At 39.9% G+C, this 20,093-nt stretch overlaps 1 protein-coding gene across 1 annotated transcript in view; it reads left to right on the top strand.

Moving 5' to 3' along the window:
- Window positions 1-20,093, top strand: part of LOC133640880 (zinc finger protein 658B-like) — a 119,598-nt gene that overhangs the window by 75,328 nt on the left and 24,177 nt on the right. The window contains exon 2 of the mRNA XM_062034562.1: window positions 10,385-11,799. Coding sequence (XP_061890546.1) covers window positions 10,385-11,799 — 1,415 coding nt within the window. The remainder of the gene's footprint in view (window positions 1-10,384; window positions 11,800-20,093) is intronic.

The raw sequence follows: 20,093 nt of genomic DNA, 5'->3' as shown, positions 1-20,093 counted from the left end.
TAAGTGGACCCCGACTTAAACAAGTGGAAAAACTTATTCGGGTGTTACCATTTAGTGGTCAATTGTACGGAATATGTACTTCACTGTGCAACCTACTAATAAAAGTCTCAATCAATGTTCATGTTTATATTTTGTTCCCTTTTACTCCTATGTAAGCTAGTTTTTATACAAAACATTAATACAATATTCAAATATCACAGAATGTGACGTTTCAAAAGCACCTTTATAAAAACAATTGTAAGTCCAGGAAGTGACGTAGTCTTCCGGTACCTATGGAGTAGTGACATTGACCACCACCACCGGAATATGTTTTATTTATTTCATGACAGCACGTCCCCTAAACGTTAAAACATCATGGACACGATTGAACACAGCATCCAGCAGTGGAAACGTGGCTTTATTTACTATCAAGTTCCTATTTTTAATTGTTGAAATGAAATCAGCAGTGACGGGCTAGTTGTTTTGATAGCGGCTAAATTAGCATGTCGCGATATTTGTACACGGGATCACGTCTGCGCCGAGTGGATGCGCAGAGGGTTGAAACAGCGCTTGTGTCTTCTTCCTTACGTTTACTTGAACATCATTATCCAGCACCATCTGCTGGTCACATTGTGTACCACAGTCACTTGAACTGCATGTCATGACACCTACTAACTCGTATGTCACTCAAAAGTGCAGATTTTAACCATTGGAATCATTTCTATAGTTTGAAAACATCCAGCAGGCAGCATTTAAATGTTAATTATGTTGTATTATCCCCAGGTAGCAAAGTTAATTGCCTTTTTTGTGCTGTTTTGCAAGACCCGAGTCACGTGACTTTAAACCTGACACCTCATTGGCTGCTTCTGAGACAGGCTCCATGGTTTTAGTCTATTAACGGAAGTGAGTCTTGCTTTTTGAAGCAGCACATTTTTCAGCGCTGCATTTTTTTTAACTGAATTTTTATGTACTGAATTTTCAACTAACTGTATCGTTTCGGATCAAAAAGCATTCTAAAAAATAAAAGATCATTCCTGAATCCAAATACACAAAAACAGGTACCAACAAGAAAGAAAAGTAGGTTTTGTATTATAGGATCCCAACCTAAGAGGGGTTTTGAGACAAGAAAAAAATTAAAAGCCTTGAAACTAATATAAGAAAAGTCCAATTAAATCTCCAATTTAAAAAACAACAACATTGAAATAAAGTGCGCTGGTTTAAGAGGACACGTTTAAATGTCAGCAGCAACATGAAAATAACTGACCTTTAAAGGCCTACTGAAATGAATTTTTTTTATTTAAACGGGGATAGCAGATCTATTCTATGTGTCATAATTGATCATTTCGCGATATTGCCATATTTTTGCTGAAAGGATTTAGTATAGAACAACGACGATAAAGATTGCAACTTTTGGTATCTGATAAAAAAAAGGCTTGCCCCTACCGGAAGTAGCGTGACGTAGTCAGTTGAACATATACGCAAAGTTCCCTATTGTTTACAATGATGGCCGCATGAAGTGAGAGAGATTCGGACCGAGAAAGCGACAATTTCCCCATTAATTTGAGCGAGAATGAAAGATTTGTGGATGAGTAAAGTGCAAGTGAAGGACTAGTGGGGAGTTGAAGCTATTCAGATAGGGAAGATGCTGTGAGAGCCGGGGGTGACCTGATATTCAGCTGGGAATGACTACAACAGTAAATAAACACAAGACATATATATACTCTATTAGCCACAACACAACCAGGCTTATATTTAATATGCCACAAATTAATCCTGCATAAAAACACCTGCGTGTTTGTTATGCTAGCTCCTAGCTCCTCTGCTAGCTCCTAGCTCCATAGAACACGCCAATACAATTCAAACACCTGATCAACACACACAATCACTCAGCCCAAAAGACCGTTCACCTAACCCAAGGTTCATAAAGCTTATATATTTTTAAAAAGTTACGTACGTGACGCGCACGTACGGTACGGTACGTGTTATGCTAGCTCCTATGCTAGCTCCTAGCTCAATAGAACACGCCAATACAATTCAAACACCTGATCAACACACACAATCACTCAGCCCAAAAGACCGTTCACCTAACCCAAGGTTCATAAAGCTTATATATTTTTAAAAAGTTACGTACATACGCAAAAAAAAGTTGCGCACATACGGTCAAGCGATCAAATGTTTAGAAGCCAAAGCTGCATACTCACAGTAGCACGTCTGCGTCTTTGTCATCCAAATCAAAGTAATCCTGGTAAGAGTCTGTGTTGTCCCAGTTCTCTACAGGCGTCTGTGTATCGAAGTCAAAAGTCCTCCTGGTTAGAGTCTCTGTAATCCGAGTTCTTCCATCTTGACTGCATCTTTCGGGAATGTAAACAAAGAAGCGCCGGCTGTGTACTGTTGTGGCTGACTACGTTCGAAAAATACGTCCATTTCGCACCGACAACTTTCTTATTTGCTTGCTCAGCTTCCTTCTTCATAATGCAATGAACATGATTGCAACAGATTCACGAACACAGATGTCCAGAATACTGTGGAATTATGAAATGAAAACAGAGCTTTTTCGTATTGGCTTCAATGTGGAAGGCATACCCGTGTTCGCCGGGCTACGTCACACGCATACGTCATCCTCAGAGGCGTTTCGAACCGGAAGTTTAGCGGCAAATTTAAAATGTCACTTTATAAGTTAACCCGGCCGTATTGGCATGTGTTATAATGTTAAGATTTCATCATTGATATATAAACTATTAGACTGCGTGGTCGGTAGTAGTGGCTTTCAGTAGGCCTTTAACGATGGTGTTTTTATAGGTGAACATGATTATAGGACATACACACAATAAACATGATTATAGGACATACACACAATAAACATGATTATAGGACATAGGAGTTAACACAACTCGTCTACTTCTCATTGTTTATGAACTGGACTAACATAGTAAACCGGAAGTGTCCAAACTAATGACATTAGTTTGGACACTTCCAGTTTACGACGTTAGTCCAGTTTATGAGACAATGAGAGTCAGACAAGTTGTGTTAGCTCTTACAAGCCTTGGAAAAGATAAGTCTTTTTACAATAAAAAAATAAAAGTCCAGTGCAAGACAAAGCAAGATCAACAACAATAAAGAGCCTAAATGGATTCATCTGCTTTGGGACTTTATTAGAACGTCCTGGATTGGTTGTTAGTTGTCTGCCAAGCTGTACAACCTCATCACATATAGTGAGGGCAGAGCGGTAAAAAGACTAAAAGCCCAGCGGGCTTCACAGAGACATAACGCAGCATTCTCTTCAACATCCAGTGGTAAACAGCACACCATGGAGCATTCAAAAGAAGACGTAAGCGAACATGAAAGAAGTTCAAGATCGTCACATTCATCTCACTCAAGTCGGATGACGTCAGTGAGCGTTGCTGCTGCAAAAGCACGTGCTAAAGCAGAAAGTGCACGTGTTAAAGGCCTACTGAAAGCCACTACTAGCGACCACGCAGTCTGATAGTTTATATATCAATGATGAAATTTTAACATTGCAACACATGCCAATACGGCCGGGTTAACTTATAAAGTGCAGTTTTAAATTTCCTGCTAAACTTCCGGTTGAAAACGTCTATGTATGATGACGTATGCGCGTGACGTGACTAGTTAAACAAAAGTATTCGGAGCCCATTGAATCCAATACAAAACCGCTCTGTTTTCATTTCATAATTCCACAGTATTCTGGACATCTGTGTTGGTGAATCTTTTGCAATTTGTTTAATGAACAATAGAGACTGCAAAGAAGAAAGTTGTAGGTGGGATCGGTGTATTAGTGGCGGACTACAGCAACACAACCAGGAAGACTTTGTTGGATAGCAGACGCGCTAGCCGACGCTAGCAAGTTCACTCTAGCCGCCGACCGCACGGATGATCGGGTGAAGTCCTTCGTCCTTCCGTCGATCGCTGGAACGCAGGTGAGCACGGGTGTTGATGTGCAGATGAGGGCTGGCTGGTGTAGGTGGAGCGCTAATGTTTTTATCATAGCTCTGTGAGGTCCCGTTGCTAAGTTAGCTTCAATGGCGTCGTTAGCAACAGCATTTTTAAGCTTTGCCAAGCTGGAAAGCATTAAGCGTGTATTTACATGTACATGGTTTAATAGTATTGTTGATTTTCTGTCTATCCTTCCAGTCAGGGGTTTATTTATTTTGTTTCTATCTGCAGTTAAGCCCAATGCTATCACGTTAGCTCCGTAGCTAAAGTGTTTCACCGATGTATTGTCGTGGGGATAAAAGTCACTGTGAATGTCCATTTCGCGTTCTCGACTCTCATTTTCAAGAGGATATAGTATCCGAGGTGGTTTAAAATACAAATCCGTGATCCACAATAGAAAAAGGAGAACGTGTGGAATCCAATGAACCCTTGTACCTAAGTTACGGTCAGAGCGAAAAAAGATACACCCTGCATTGCACTGTAGTCCTTCACTCTCACTTTCCTCATCCACAAATCTTTCATCCTCGCTCAAATTAATGGGGTAATCGTCGCTTTCTCGGTCCGAATCTCTCTCGCTGCATTGTAAACCTCTGGTGACGTCACGCTACTTCCGGTACAGGCAAGGCTTTTTTTTATCAGCGAGCAAAAGTTGCGACCTTTATCGTCGATGTTCTCTACTAAATCCTTTCAGCAAAAATATGGCAATATCGCGAAATGATCAAGTATGACACATAGAATGGATCTGCTATCCCCGTTTAAATAAAAAACATTCATTTCAGTAGGACTTTAAACTTTCCTTTGCACAAAAAGAAGCAGAAATGCTAAAACCGCAAGCGGAAATACAAGCTAATCTGCTCCTGTTAAAATCAGCAAAAGCCGCTGAAGCAGCAGCAGCTGAAGCACATGTTTTAGACATATCAGCTCAAGAAGAAAGTCATATCCAAAGAAGCCAATTTGAATTTAATATGCCAGTACTAAGCCCAGTAGAACGCACTAAAGAGTTTGTGGAGCAACTGTCAGAGGCATCTCATGGCCAACACTCACTCCATTCTTGAAATCAGCCAATACTGACTGACCTCTTCCTCAGCGCGCCAGCAGACAATGGACAACCATGAAGATGTTAAGGTCAACACAACGGCTAATAAACAAGAGATGGATAATGTAAAGTACCATGTGCCCAATTACCTACCTGTCCAGCACCACAAACAACCACATCGGGGAGACGTGGGGACTCCACCGCTTCGTATTACTGCAAGTCCATCAAAAGACACCTTCACAAGGAATGATGCAACTCAAAGGATAGATTCTTCATATCAAAAATCATTCCACCATACCCAGCCTCGTCACTTTTCCGCACAAGGAGCAACTTCCTTCGACAATCGGGGTGCATCAGACCTGGCTAAATACCTAATGCGTAAAGAGATGGTTAGCTCTGGTCTTCTCAAGTTTGATGACCAACCACAAAATTACTGTGCCTAGAAGGCATCATTCATGGGCTCCACAAGGGACCTAGATCTCAGTGCACGCCAGGAATTGGATATGCTGGCTAAATGGCTTGGACCTCAATCAGCAGAACAAGCTAAGAGATTAAGAGTTGTGTACATACATAATGCAGAAGCTGGGTTCGAAATGGTGTGGCAGAGGCTAGAGGAGTCATACGGTGCACCTGAAATAATTGAGCATGCTTTACTTAAAAAACTTGAGAACTTCCCAAATATCTCAAACACAGACAACCAAAGACTGAGAGAGTTCAGGGACCTTCTTCTTGAGTTGGACGCAGCAAAGTCAAATTAACTCTTACCCGGTCTTCTTCATCTTGACACAGCTCATGGCATTAGTCCCATCCTGATCAAGCTACCATATCGTCTCCAAGAAAAATGGGTTAGTGCAGGCTCAGCATACAAAAGGGACAAAAAGGTGGCTTATCCACCATTTCACTTCTTTGTGAACTTCATTATGGAAGAAGCTAGGATCCGCAATGATCCCAGCTTTGCATGTGTCACCAGTGGTAACGTAACTAATGCTAGACAAGAACGACTTCAACTGAATTACAGGACACCAGTGTCCGTAAAGAAAACTGAAGTGGCGACAGTACTTGAAGCTAAGTACAACTTCCAAGAAAATACATCTGAAGACCCAGATAAAATATGTCCCATCCACAATAAGCCTCACCCTCTACGTAAATGCCGTGGCTTCCGAAACAAACCACTCGAAGAAAGAAAGGCTTATCTGAAAGAGCAACACATCCGTTATCGATGTTGCGCATCTACGAGACACATGGCGAAGGATTGTGAAAAAGCCGTGCAATGTAAAGAGTGTGACAGCACTAGGCACATAACAGCGCTTCACCCTGGTCCACCACCAACAACAGAGAACTCCCCAGTGAAGGAAGATCAAGGCGGGGAGAATAATGAAGATCTCATCCCATCAGTGACATCAAAGTGTACTGAGATCTATGGCAATTCGGTGACTCCAAAATCCTGTTCCAAAATGTGTTTAGTCAGAGCATACCCTGCTGGCCAAAGAGAGAAGGCTGTCAAAATGTTTGCAGTCCTGGATGAGCAAAGTAACCGATCCCTAGCTAAAACAGATTTCTTCAATCTCTTCGGCATCAAATCAGATTCAGCACCATACACACTGAGGACATGTTCTGGAGTAATGGAGACAGCAGGAAGACGTGCATGCAACTTCATTATAGAGTCATTGGACATGCAAACCACAGTACCTCTCCCCACACTTATAGAATGGGACATGATGCCCGATGACAGATCGGCGATCCCATCACCAGAGATTATTCAGCATCATCCTCATCTAGCTCCACTGGAAGGAAAGATACCAGCAGTTGACCCCAATGCAGCAATTTTGCTTTTACTCGGAAGAGATATCATCCAAGTGCATAAAGTAAGGGAGCAGTACAATGGACCTGACGAGGCACCTTATGCACAACGTCTTGACCTAGGGTGGGTCATAGTCGGGGAAGTATGTCTTGGAGGAGCTCATACGCCAGCAAACATCAACGTCTTCAGGACTAATAGAAACATTTCTAAGTCCATGTTCTCTGTCAGTGAAAAGTTCAGCAGCCCTAATCCGTGCCATGGTCTGCAACCCCCCAAACATCTGGAGGAGATGGACAACCTCGGCAGCCAAGTTTTTGAAAAAGCTAAGAATGATGATAAACCAGGTTTGTCTCCTGATGGTCAAGCATTCCTTGACATTATGAACAGAAAAGTATACAAAGATGAGTCAAAGACTTGGGTTGCCCTGTTACCCTTTCGATCACCTCGTCGCCACCTCTCAAACAATCGGGAGCAAGCATCAAAGCGTCGTTCATCCCTTTATCATACGCAGAAGAGAGGCATCATATCTGCACCGCCAGGAGACTTCAATGTGAAAGACATCCACTCAAGACAATGGCGGCAAGTCCAACTTCTCTCTGATAGATTCTAGAAGCGATGGAAACAAGAATACCTGTCAACCATACAACCTAGGAGAAAATGGTATGCAGAAAGGCCTAACCTGCAAGTTGGAGACCTAGTACTACTGAAAGACGGCCAGGTGAGAAGAAATGAATGGCCCACTGGACTCATGGTCAAATCTATCAACAGCCATGACAACAAATAAAGAAAAGTCGACGTCAAGATCATCCGACAAGGTACTCCAAGAATCTACACTAGACCTGTATCAGAGGTCGTGTTGCTCCTCCGTAAAGAGACTGTATAGTGGTATAAAACATTATACCAGGTGGGGAGTGTTGTGCCCGCTTGATTGAGGACTATTACTGACACCTTGTGGCGATGGGAAATGCTGCGCGTCATTAGTTTTGGCACTTCCGGTTTACGACGTTAGTCCAGTTTATGAGACAATGAGAGTCAGACAAGTTGTGTTAGCTCTTACAAGCCTTGGAAAAGATAAGTCTTTTTACAATAAAAAATAAAAGTCCAGTGCAAGACAAAGCAAGATCAACAACAATAAAGAGCCTAAATGGATTCATCTGCTTTGGAACTTTATGAGAACGTCCTGGATTGGTTGTTAGCTGTCTGCCAAGCTGTACAACCTCATCACATATAGTGAGGGCAGAACAACATACACACAAACATTATTATAGGACATACACACAAACATTATTGTAGGACATACACACAATAAACATGATTACAGGATATACAAACAATAAACATTATTATAAACAAACATTATTTTCTTTCGAGGCAGGGGCTCCAAAGCATCCATGCATATATATATATATATATATATATATATATATATATATATATATATATATATATATATATATATATATATATATATATATATATGTATATATATATATATATATATATATATATATATATATATATATATATATATACATATGTATATATATATATATATATATATATATATATATATATATACATATATATATATATATATATGTATATATATATATATATATATATATATATATATATATATATATACATATATATATATATATATATATATATATATATATATACATATGTATATATATATATATATATATACATATGTATATATATATATATATATATATATATATATATATATATATATATATATATATATATATATATATGTATATATGGATGCTGTATCGGGACGGATCCATTAAGAGTTTGAGCAGAAATATGTCATGTCAAACATATAACACCTTTGTGACATGAAAAAAACACAATTAAATCATGGCGTTTACTTTTTGATATTAATACAAAACTCAAAGCAGTTTGGCTAATGAAGATGAAGTCTAATAAACAAGCTTTGTTCTTCTCCAACAACGCCTCCTTGTAGTTCAGTGCAACAGTTTGGCCAACAAAAATAAAGACTAGTGACACCTCTCACATCGAATACACAATCTTCACAGCCAGCGTTCAATTCAATGAGATGACAAAACATTTTAGCTAGTATTGATGTTAATTGAACACTGATACAGTTTGCAGTTAAATAAAGGAGAAGTGAACATCCCAGTAAAAACAAACAAAAAACTTTATAAACAAGTTGCAACAACGTTCACGACACATCACCTGCTGCATGTTTCCTCACCTCATTAACTCTCAGTCACAGCAGCTGATGGACAATGTATTGAGAAAATAAAAGCAACATCAAATAGTTTTTTCCTTCGCTGTATACTTTTAGTGTGTGGACAAGTGTCTCCAATATTGTCCACACCTGTCTCCATCTAAACACAGCAGTGCGCTCTTAAACGCACGGCGGGAAGCGAGGGACAATTACATTAACCCAAGCGCTTGGCTCCGTTTACTCCGAGGGTAAATCACCGTAGCAAAGTCCGTGTAGCTTTTCCGCCATGATTATCAAGCCAAACAACGCTAGTGCGCATGTGCCTGACTTTGTGTTGCCTAAAATGTATTAATAAATGACAATTTGCTGTAATTGAAACCATTTACGTACCACTTACCGTCGGGAAATTCCCAAAGTCGTGTGGACAATGCTGAAGAAACAAGTCTATGTCAGAAAACCAACACATTTAGCTGAACTGCACCAATTTTGTGAAGAGGAGTGGTCAAAAATTCAAGCAGAAGCTTGTGGATGGCTACCAAAAGCGCCTTATTGCAGTGAAACTTGCCAAGGGACATGTAAGCAAATATTAACATTGCTGTATGTATACTTTTGACCCAGCACATTTGCTCACATTTTCAGTAGACCCATAATAAATTCATAAAAGAAGCAAACTTCATGAATGTTTTTAGTGACCAACAAGTATGTGCTCCAATCACTACATCACAAAAAAATAAGAGTTGTAGAAATAATTGGAAACTCAAGACAGCCATGACATTATGTTCTTTACAAGTGTATGTAAACTTTTGATCGTGACTGTATATATGCATGTTTATATATCCATCCATCCATTTTCTACCGCTTATCCCTTTCGGAGTCGCGGGGGGTGCTGGAGCCTATCTCAGCTACAATGGGGTGTAAGGCGGGGTATGTATATATATATATATATATATATATACTGTATATTTATGTATATATGTTTAGTTTAACAGTCCAGTTGTGATTGATTGAATGCCCTGAGAATTATACTGGACATTCTTTTGTAATTGCCACAAAATAACGTGTAGTATTTTGTTAATTTCTTGCCAAAAATATTTTTATTTTATAGATATTTTCAAAGCAGAATATTGTCCTTAGGGCCCCCTGGCACCTCATGGGGGACCCGTAAAATCTGTGCCTCTTAAGACCTCACTGTTGGCTTTGTACGCTCATGTTACTTCTCAACTAGTCAAAGTTGATGCTAATCGACCTGTTTCTTCTCCTTTTTACTGAATGTGAAAGCAAAAGTGAGTCCACAAATAACCGAATCGTAAAGCAGACTCGAAAATGAAATCTGAATTGGTAAAATCTTATCTATGTCGATCCCAGCATGTGTTTGTCTTCTTGTGTCCTGCAGACGTCTGTGAATTATATCGTCCACCTGAGCAGCAGGAGGGGTCCTCCAGTATGGAGCAGAAGAGGTCACAGAACCTCCACGTGAAAGAAGAGGAGCCACAGCCCCCCCACTTAAAAGATGAAGAGGAAGAGTCACAGACTCCTCACATTGAGAATATACAGTCCCTTCACGTAAAAGAGGAACCGGAGGATCCGCAGCCCTCCTACGTCAAAGAGGAAGAAAAACAGCGGCTGTCCCCCCACTTCATAGAGGAAGACAAGAGACACCTCATCAGTGTGAAGAGTGAAGATGATGAGGTCAAAGGTGAAAGTGAGGAGAAGAGAGAGGCGGAGCCTCCAAGCAGCAGCTCAACTCAACACATGACAACAGAAGCTGATGGAGACCACTGTGGAGGATCACAAGCAGACAAGCTCTTAGCTCCACTATCAGATAGTGAGGACACAACGTCACACTCTCCTGACACTGATGATGAACACTCTAAAGATGATAAGACATGTCACACTGACAACACACACTTCACATGTTCTCACTGTGACAAAACTTTTAATGACCGTTGTCGTGTAAAAACACACATGAGAACACACACTGGAGAAAAATCTTTTTCCTGCTCAGAATGTGGTAAAAGTTTTGCAGTAAGTCAAAGTTTAAAAGTACACATGAGAATACACACTGGAGAAAGACCTTTTTCATGTTCAATCTGCGGTAAAGATTTTACTCGAAGGCACGATTTGAAAAGACACATGAGAAAACACACTGGAGAAAAACCTTTTTCCTGCTCAGAATGTGGTAAAAGTTTTGCAGTAAATCAAAGTTTAAAAGAACACATGACAACACACACTGGAGAAAAACCTTTTTCCTGCTCAGAATGTGGTAAAGATTTTACTCAAAGCAGCAATTTGAAAACACACATGAGAATACACACTGGAGAAAAACCTTTTTCATGTTCAATCTGCGGTAAAGATTTTACTCAAAGGGACGATTTGAAAAGACACATGAGAAAACACACTGGAGAAAAACCTTTTTCCTGCTCAGAATGTGGTAAAAGTTTTGCAGTAAATCAAAGTTTAAAAGAACACATGAGAATACACACTGGAGAAAAACCTTTTTCGTGTTCAGTCTGCGGTAAAGATTTTACTCACAGTTCCAGTTTTAACGCACACATGAGAATACACACTGGAGAAAAACCTTTTTCCTGCTCAGAATGTGGTAAAAGTTTTGTAACAAATGTAAGTTTAAAAGTACACATGAGAACACACACTGGTGAAAAACCATACTCCTGTTCAAGCTGCAACAAAAGCTTCCGTCGCCTAATAACTCTTACAGTACACATGAGAACACACACAGGAGAGAAAGTGTTGAGTTGCAGTGTGTGTGGTGAAAGATTCTCTTCTAAGTACCAGTGTAAGAAACACAAGTGTGCTGGTGAGAACAGCAGCAGCAAATGAAGATGCAGGATTTAAAATCAACTTTCTAACAACATCAGCACATATAACATGTGTGACATCATTGTTGTGTGTGTAACACAATCTTGTTAATATGATTCTAACATTTATAGATTAGACACTTCAGATTAGTGCTTTTATTTCAGTCAAGTACATGAGTTAATATACACATTTGTGTACTTTAAAATGAACAGAACAATTTGACTGAAAAGGTGAGAATAAACACTACATAAAATATGTTACATACAATAAACATTTTAAGTGTAGATATTCATAGTTCACTTTTATACTTATTCGTAATAGTGTTTTATATATGTTTTTTTGAAATAATGAAGTGTTACATATTTTATTTTCTAATTGTAGATGATTCCATAGATGAACTCCTTTATAAGATATACATATTTGTTTTACATGTGTTCATACCTTCATACGTTTTACACAAGATCATTTACTTTTAAAATGTGTGACTTTTTGAATAATTTGTTGGGTCTCTATAATCCATTCTGTTAATTATCTTTATTACTCTCTTGTGTAATATGAATATTGTTGTGTGATTGTTTTATATGTATGTCCCCAGACCTTTATGCAATAAACAATGTATGCTTCAACTAAAGTTGGGTACAATAAATGTAGTTAATATCAGTGGGTATGTATTTTATTCTATTTATTATAATAGTCAATTTTTAAAATGTTTTCTTTATATGACTTACACGTAGTTTCCAGGTTACTTCATTATCTAGACTAACTCAGCCTGGAGGATGTGTGTAATGTTGAGATGTATTGGAGATGACTTGGTTTGTTTGGATGTTGTCAACCTGTCAATTGTCAGATCTCGCGAGAGAAACAAGCAACCAGTTAGGTTGGGTTGATATCAACATACTTCAGTCATCAACAATTATACCATCTGAAAAAAGGACATTGTAACAGTGTAGGTCTGACTTGGTAGGATATGTACAGCGAGCAGTGAACATTAGTGAGCTCAGAAAGCACAAGAACAAGTATATACATTTGATTATTTACAATTCCGGGGAGGTGGTATGTGGTGGGGGGAGGGTGTTAGGCTAGGGTTTTAGCTGCTTGGAGGTGTTCTTTTAGTGAGGTTTTGAAGGAGGATAGAGATTCACTTTCTTTTACACCTGTTGGGAGTGCATTCCATATTGATGTGGCATAGAAGGAGAATGAGTTAAGACCTTGTTAGATCGGAATCTGGGTTTAACGTGGTTTGTTGAGCTCCCCCTGGTGTTGTGGTTATGGCGGTCATTTACGTTAAGGAAGTAGTTTGACATGTACTTCGGTATCATGGAGGTGTAGCGGATTTTATAGACTAGGCTCAGTGCAAGTTGTTTTACTCTGTACTCCACCCTGAGCCAGCCCACTTTGGAGAAGTGGGTAGGAGTGAGGTGTGATCTGGAGTGGAGGTCTAGAAGTAACCTGACTAGCTTGTTCTGGGATGTTTGGAGTTTAGATTTGAGGCTTTTGGAGGTGATGGGGTACCAGGAGGTGCATGCGTAGTCGAAAAAGGGTTGAACGAGAGTTCCCGCTAGAATCCTCATGGTGCTTTTGTTGACCAGAGAGGAGATTCTGTAGAGAAATCTTGTTCGTTGGTTGACCTTTTTGATTACCTTGGTTGCCATTTTATCACAGGAAAGATTAGCCTCTAGAATGGAACTTAGGTAAGTGACCTCATCTTTCCTGGTGATAACAATGTCACCCACTTTAATAGTGAAGTCACTGACTTTCTTAAGGTTGATTTGGGACCCAAATAGGATGGATTCCGCTTTACCTAAGTGTATGGATAGCTTGTTGTCAGTGAGCCAGGTGCAAATACTAAGGAGTTCAGCACTGAGGATTTTTTCCACCTGTGACTTATCCTTGCCGGATACCAGCAGGGCCGAGTCATCCGCAAACAGGAACAATTCACAGTCGCATGCTGATGACATGTCATTAACGTATATTAGGAACAGTAAAGGCCCTAATATACTGCCTTGGGGGACTCCACAGTTTACTGAGGGGGGGGGGGGGGGGGGGGGGCAGGGTGCTGTTCACCTCTACCACCTGTTTCCTCCCCTCCAAATAAGATTGCATCCAGCTCGATGAGGTTTTATCAAATCCGATTGCTCTGAGCTTATCCAACAGTATAGCGTGGTTAACGGTGTCAAAGACCTTCTGAAGGTCCAGCATGACCATGCCGCAGTATTTGCCCGCGTCCACCTCATGTTTGATGTGGTCGCTCAGATAGAGAAGGCATGTGTTAGTGGAGTGCTTTGTTCTGAAGCCGGATTGGAATTTGTACATGAGTTCTTTAGTGGCAAGGTATCTATCGACTTGTTCATAAACTATTCTTTCCATTACTTTCAAAATGGAACTGAGAATAGAAACAGGTCGGTAGTTACCAGGTTCTAATTTGCTTCCTTTTTTTAAAAAGGGGAGTTACTCTTGTTATCTTGAAATCTTTTGGTACTTGGCCTTGTTTAAGTGAGAGGTTTATTATGTGTGATGATTGGGGCAATGGTGGTGGCAGAGTCCCTGAGGAATCTGGAGGGGATATTGTCAAGGCCAGTGGCCTTGGTCTTAAGAGTGGGTGGCAGGATAAACAGGTCAACAACGCAAGAGGAATCAAAACATCCTGTCAAAGATCTGCATATCACCTTACTTATCCTTCAATATGTTCCCGAAAAACTTGGACTCAGTGGCAGGAATCATGTCTTGTCAAAGGTACGGCAGAAGTACTAGATATTGAAGTCCCACGCAGCTGTCAGAATAATTCTGTCACAATGTGTAACTTGCAGACGTCAGCACAGAAAACCAGAAAGGCAAACAATGGCAGACCTCCCCAGTCAAAGACTCGAGCCAGATGCGCCTCTGTGGACTATTTTGGTCCATTTGAAATCAAAAGGGGCAGGACCATAGTGAAGAGGTATGGAGTCATTTTTACTTGCTTGACAATAAGAGCCGCACACATGGAAGTGGCTAGTTCTTTGGACACGGACTCATGCAGTCACGCGCTGCAGAGGTTCATAGCAAGAAGAGGGCAAGTCCAGTTGATGCATTCTGATAATGGGAAACACTTTGTGAGTGCTTTGGATAACGCAAAGAACCAAAGTACCGTGTTGGAGAAAGGCATCACATGGATATTTAACCTCCCTGCTGCTTCACATTTTGGAGGCGTATGGGAGAGGCAAATACGGACAATAAAGAAGGTTCTCAGTTTCATTGGGAGACAACAAACGGTTGATGAAGAAGGACGACATACTTTGTTGTGTGAAGTTAAGGCAATTATCAACAGCCGCCCCATCTCAAGCGTCCCTACTGACCCAAATGACGTGGAAGCCTTAACTCCCAAGCATCTATTGCTGATAAAAGCCAAAACATCATCACCACCTGGATGATTTGACAGTAATGACCTGTACTCCCGACGTAGATGGCGCAGAGTCCAGTATTTGGCAGACTTGTTTTGGCGACGCTGGACCAAAGAACATTTGCCAGACTTACAAAGGAGGGTAAAGTGGTTCCAACCCCAGAGGAATATCAGCAAAGATGATATTGTCCTTATTGTGAATGACTCGTCCCCACGAAATTCATGGACGATGGGCCGTGTGAGCGACGTGATTAACGACAACCAAGGACGGGTTCGACAGGCCCGGTTGAGGACCAGCATCGGTGTGTTCCTGAGACCTGTGACTAAGCTCTGCTTGTTGGTCGAAGGTGACGTGTAAACCCTTTATTATGTCACTTGAAACAGTGGTAAAGGCTGATCTCCTCCATGTGCTGGTGACCTCTGACTCCATCCCCTTTTCCTTTTTTTTTTTTTTTTAATAAATGTTTTTAATGAATTTGACAGGTATTACACTATACAATAGAACAGTAATCACATGTTCCTTTTTTTTTCCCCCCCACCCACTTCCAAGAACAGCAACCCAACACACACCCCATACACACACAACCCCCCCCCCCCCACCCCCCAGGTCCTACATAAGTTAAAGGTACAGTCACAAATGGAAAATAATTAGTACATCACTTTCTTCTCAACATAGGCAGAAAATAAATATACACCCAGAATAAATGTAAATAAAAAATAAAAAAAAGGAAGCTGGTTTGTGAAAGGTGAACTTTTCATGTGTCCTATAGCGTCTTTAATTTAGCTATGTAGTCAACCACACCACCCCAAACAGAATAAAACTTCCCAGGTGCCCCCCTAAGATTAAACTTTATTTTCTCCAGATCTAAATAAATCATAAGGTCTTTAAGCCATAAGGAGGCTTTGGGGCAAAATGGTGACTTCCACTCCAGCAAAATTCTCCTACGTGCTAATAAGGATGCAAAGGCGATACTATCCTTAAATTTTCTCCTTATTTGGGGATCTGATACCGTCCCAAAAATAGCCATTTCTGCACATGGTGTCAGGTTTAAATCCAATGCCTTAGCAAGGTGTTTGAAAATAGTTGTCCAATAGTCCAGCAAATGGGGACAAGACCAAAACATGTGCGTCATGTTTGCAGGTGACATGTGACATCTGTTACAAGTATCCGAAATATTGGGGTATATTTTGGAGAGTTTGGAATTAGTAAAATAAATACGGTGGACAATCTTAAATTGTATTAAATTAAGCCTTGAACAGGATGTACTGTTGTTAATTCGGGTTAAGGCAGAATCCCAATCTCCATCATCTAAAGATCTGCCAAGCTCTTTTTCCCAATTCCCTCTGATTTTATCAAGAGACGTTTTACTAAACTGGGATATTAAGATGTAGATTTTGGAGATTAGGCCTTTCTGATTTGTGGGAATATCTAAAATTGAGTCAATTAGCGAATTAGGTGGAGTATTAGGAAAAAAGAGACTATTTAATTTAACGAAATTACGAACCTGAAAGTATCGAAATAGGTGAGATTTTGGTAGGTCAAATTTTATACACAGTTCACTGAAACTAGCGAAGACATCACCAATATATAAGTCCTTTAGCCTGCTAAGGTTTGACTGCTTCCATAGAGAAAACGCTACATCTGTGCTAGGAGGGAGGAAGAGGTGGTTATTATGAATGGGGCTGTGGTTGGATAAGCCCTGCAGGCCGAAAGTATTTCTAAATTGAGACCAGATTCTAAGGGTAGAAATGACGATTGGACTACAAGTAAATTGGGATGGTCGATAAGGTAATTTTGATGTAAGTAGATCCAAGAGAGAGGTAGAACAGGAACTAGCTTCAGATTTACACCAGATTAATTCAGGTTCTTGGATCCAGAGAGTCACTTTGTGTATGTTAGCTGCCCAATAGTAGTATTTTAGATTAGGGAGTGATAAACCACCTACGGACCTATGCCTTTGCAGGAACTCTCTTCTAATCCTGGGAGTCTTGCCTTTCCATATAAAGGATGAAATTAGTTTGTTTATTATGCAAAAAAAGGAATTGGGTAAAAAGATAGGCAAACATTGAAACAGATACAAAAATCGAGGAAGCACATTCATTTTGACGCAGTTTACCCTGCCAGCAATAGTTATGTGTAAATCTTTCCACCTATCCAAATCTAATTTAAGTTTATCGATTAGAGGTGGAAAATTGTCCTTGTAGAGAGCTGGTAGATTATGACAAATATGTACACCTAAGTACTTGAAGCTGTTCCTAGACATCTTAAATGGGAAATATCCATCAGGGATCTCAAGGGCCAAATTATTCACAGGGAAGCATTCACTCTTAGCGAAATTCAATTTATAGCCAGAGAATGATCCAAAATTGTTTAGCAAATCAATAATCTTTGGAATGGTAGAGATTGGATCAGATATAAACAATAGTAAATCATCCGCGTATAGAGAATGTGTGTGTTCTAGACCGCATCTATGGATTCCTTTACTGATACCGGCCGATTTAAGAGCAATGGACAAGGGTTCGATTGCAGTAACAAATAACAATGGGCTTAGAGGGCACCCCTGCCGTGTACCTCTGCCAAGTGTGAAAAATTGGGATAACATCCCATTTGTGCTTACGGCAGCCCTAGGAGAAGAGTATAGAAGTGCTATCCAAGATATATATTTAGACCCAATGTTAAACCTCTTTAAGACCTCCAATAAATATCCCCACTCCACCCTGTCGAAAGCTTTCTCTGCATCCAAAGAGACCACCACTTCTGGCGTCTCCTCGTATGCTGGAGAAAAAATAATGTTAAGAAGGCTACGAATGTTGGAAAAAGAGCCGGTTTTTCATAAATCCAGTTTGGTCAGGTGATATGATGTTTGGTAAAATTGATTCAAGGCGAAGGGCCAGTGCTTTAGCTAAAATCTTATAATCAGCGTTTAAGAGAGAGATGGGACGGTAAGAACTACAGTCAGAATCAACTTTGCCCGGTTTTAGTAATAAAGTTATTGACGCTTCTGTGAGAGTTTGAGGCAAGGTACCCCGGTCCAGAGAGTCATTGTACATATTTAAAAGGAGAGGAGTCAGTTTATCTGAGAATTTTTTATAAAACTCTATAGGATAGCCATCTGGGCCAGGGGCCTTGCCGCTCTGCATTAGTTTAAATGAATTTACAATTTCCCGGATTACTAAAGGTTGATCCAAAGCGCTCTCTTGAGTAGTAGTTATGGATGGAAATTTCAAGTTATCCAGGAAACGCAACATGATTGTTTTATCAGCAGCGCATTGTGAAGTATATAGTTCAGAGTAGAATGATTTGAAGGTGTCATTAATGACTGAAGGAATGACTGTAAGTTCATCTGTGAGGGTTCTGATTTGTTGAATTTGCCGAGATGCTGACTGGCTTTTAATTTGGCGTGATAGATGGCGCCCTGCCTTCTCACCGTGCTCGTACAGGAAGCCACGCGATCGTAAGAGTAATTTTTCAGTTTCTTGTGTTGACAATAAATTATAGTTCATTTGCAGATTTTGTCTATCTTTAACCAGATCAGGGTATGGAGATACTGATAGTTGTCTGTCCAATTCTGTTATACTTTCCATGAGCTGCTCCTGTTTTTGTCTTCTCAATTTGTTTTGTCTTGCTGAATAAGAAATAATCTCTCCCCGGACTACCACCTTTAATGTCTCCCAAAGTAAAGACGGGGATATGGGAGTAGAGTTGTTGGTGACAAGAAAATCATCTATCACTTTGGAAATTGTTTTGCAGAATCCGTCATCATTGAGTAGTGTGCAATTAAACCTCCATGGAGTCTGCGTTTTTTTAAAGAGTGTAAACGAAAGATCAAGTGACAATGGAGCATGGTCAGATATCACTATTGTTGAATATTCTACATTATCGACAGCCGGAAGGAGATTATCATCTATGAAAAAGTAGTCAATCCTTGAAAAAGTTTTATGGACCTGAGAATAAAAAGAAAATTGTTTTTTATCTGGGTAAAGAAGGCGCCACGGGTCCACACCTCCTATTTGACCCATGAGATTTGAAATTGTTTTGGCCATTTTTAATGGGGGGCCCTGCCTTGGACTAGATTTGTCTAGCAACGGGTCTATTGCACAGTTCAGGTCCCCCCCCAATATTAAACGATGAGAACTGAGGTCTGGCAAAAGTGAAAACACTTTCCTAATAAATGCTTCATCATCCCAATTGGGTGCATAAAGGTTGGCAAGGACAACAGACATATTATTAAGAGAACCCGAGACTATTACAAAACGACCTTGATGGTCAGTTATGACATTTGTTGGGCTAAACTGGATTCTTTTGTGTATTAAAATAGCTGTGCCCCTTGCTTTACTGCTAAAATTTGAGTGAAAAGATTGTCCAACCCATGAGGCCTTTAATCTATGGTGATCCTTAGTGGTCAGATGAGTCTCTTGTAGGAAAGCAATTTCAGTTTTAAGGTGTTTTAAATGGGAAAATACTCTACCTCTTTTAACTGGGCCATTGATCCCTTTAATGTTCCAAGAAACAAATCTCAAGCAAGATAACCCTTTTTTGTTTGTATTAGCCATAATCACATTTATAAAAAATATGGTGAGATGACACAATGCCTTGTAGAAGGAAGTGGTATTAACATACAGATAGGACTAAAAGAAAAGACAAATTTGTAGGACCTAACACACAAAACCCCCCCAAAAAAACCCATAGCAACAAAGAACAAATATACACTCCTAAACTACCCTAAGCGTGTCCTAAGAACTAGAACTAGCAGCGGGACTCCATAAACTCTATTACTTCCGTATGACATTAATCTGTGAACTAATATCACCGAGCAGATAGGGCTCCTGTATCTGCTAATGTGTCTATAATGTACAGTAGATGACACTTAAATAGGAATAAGCAAAAAAATAATAAAATAAAATAAAT

The sequence above is a fragment of the Entelurus aequoreus genome, linkage group LG23, assembly GCF_033978785.1.
Source record: "Entelurus aequoreus isolate RoL-2023_Sb linkage group LG23, RoL_Eaeq_v1.1, whole genome shotgun sequence".
In the NCBI taxonomy this organism is placed as follows: Eukaryota; Metazoa; Chordata; class Actinopteri; order Syngnathiformes; family Syngnathidae; genus Entelurus; species Entelurus aequoreus.
This window is presented reverse-complemented; position numbering and strand designations above follow the sequence as displayed.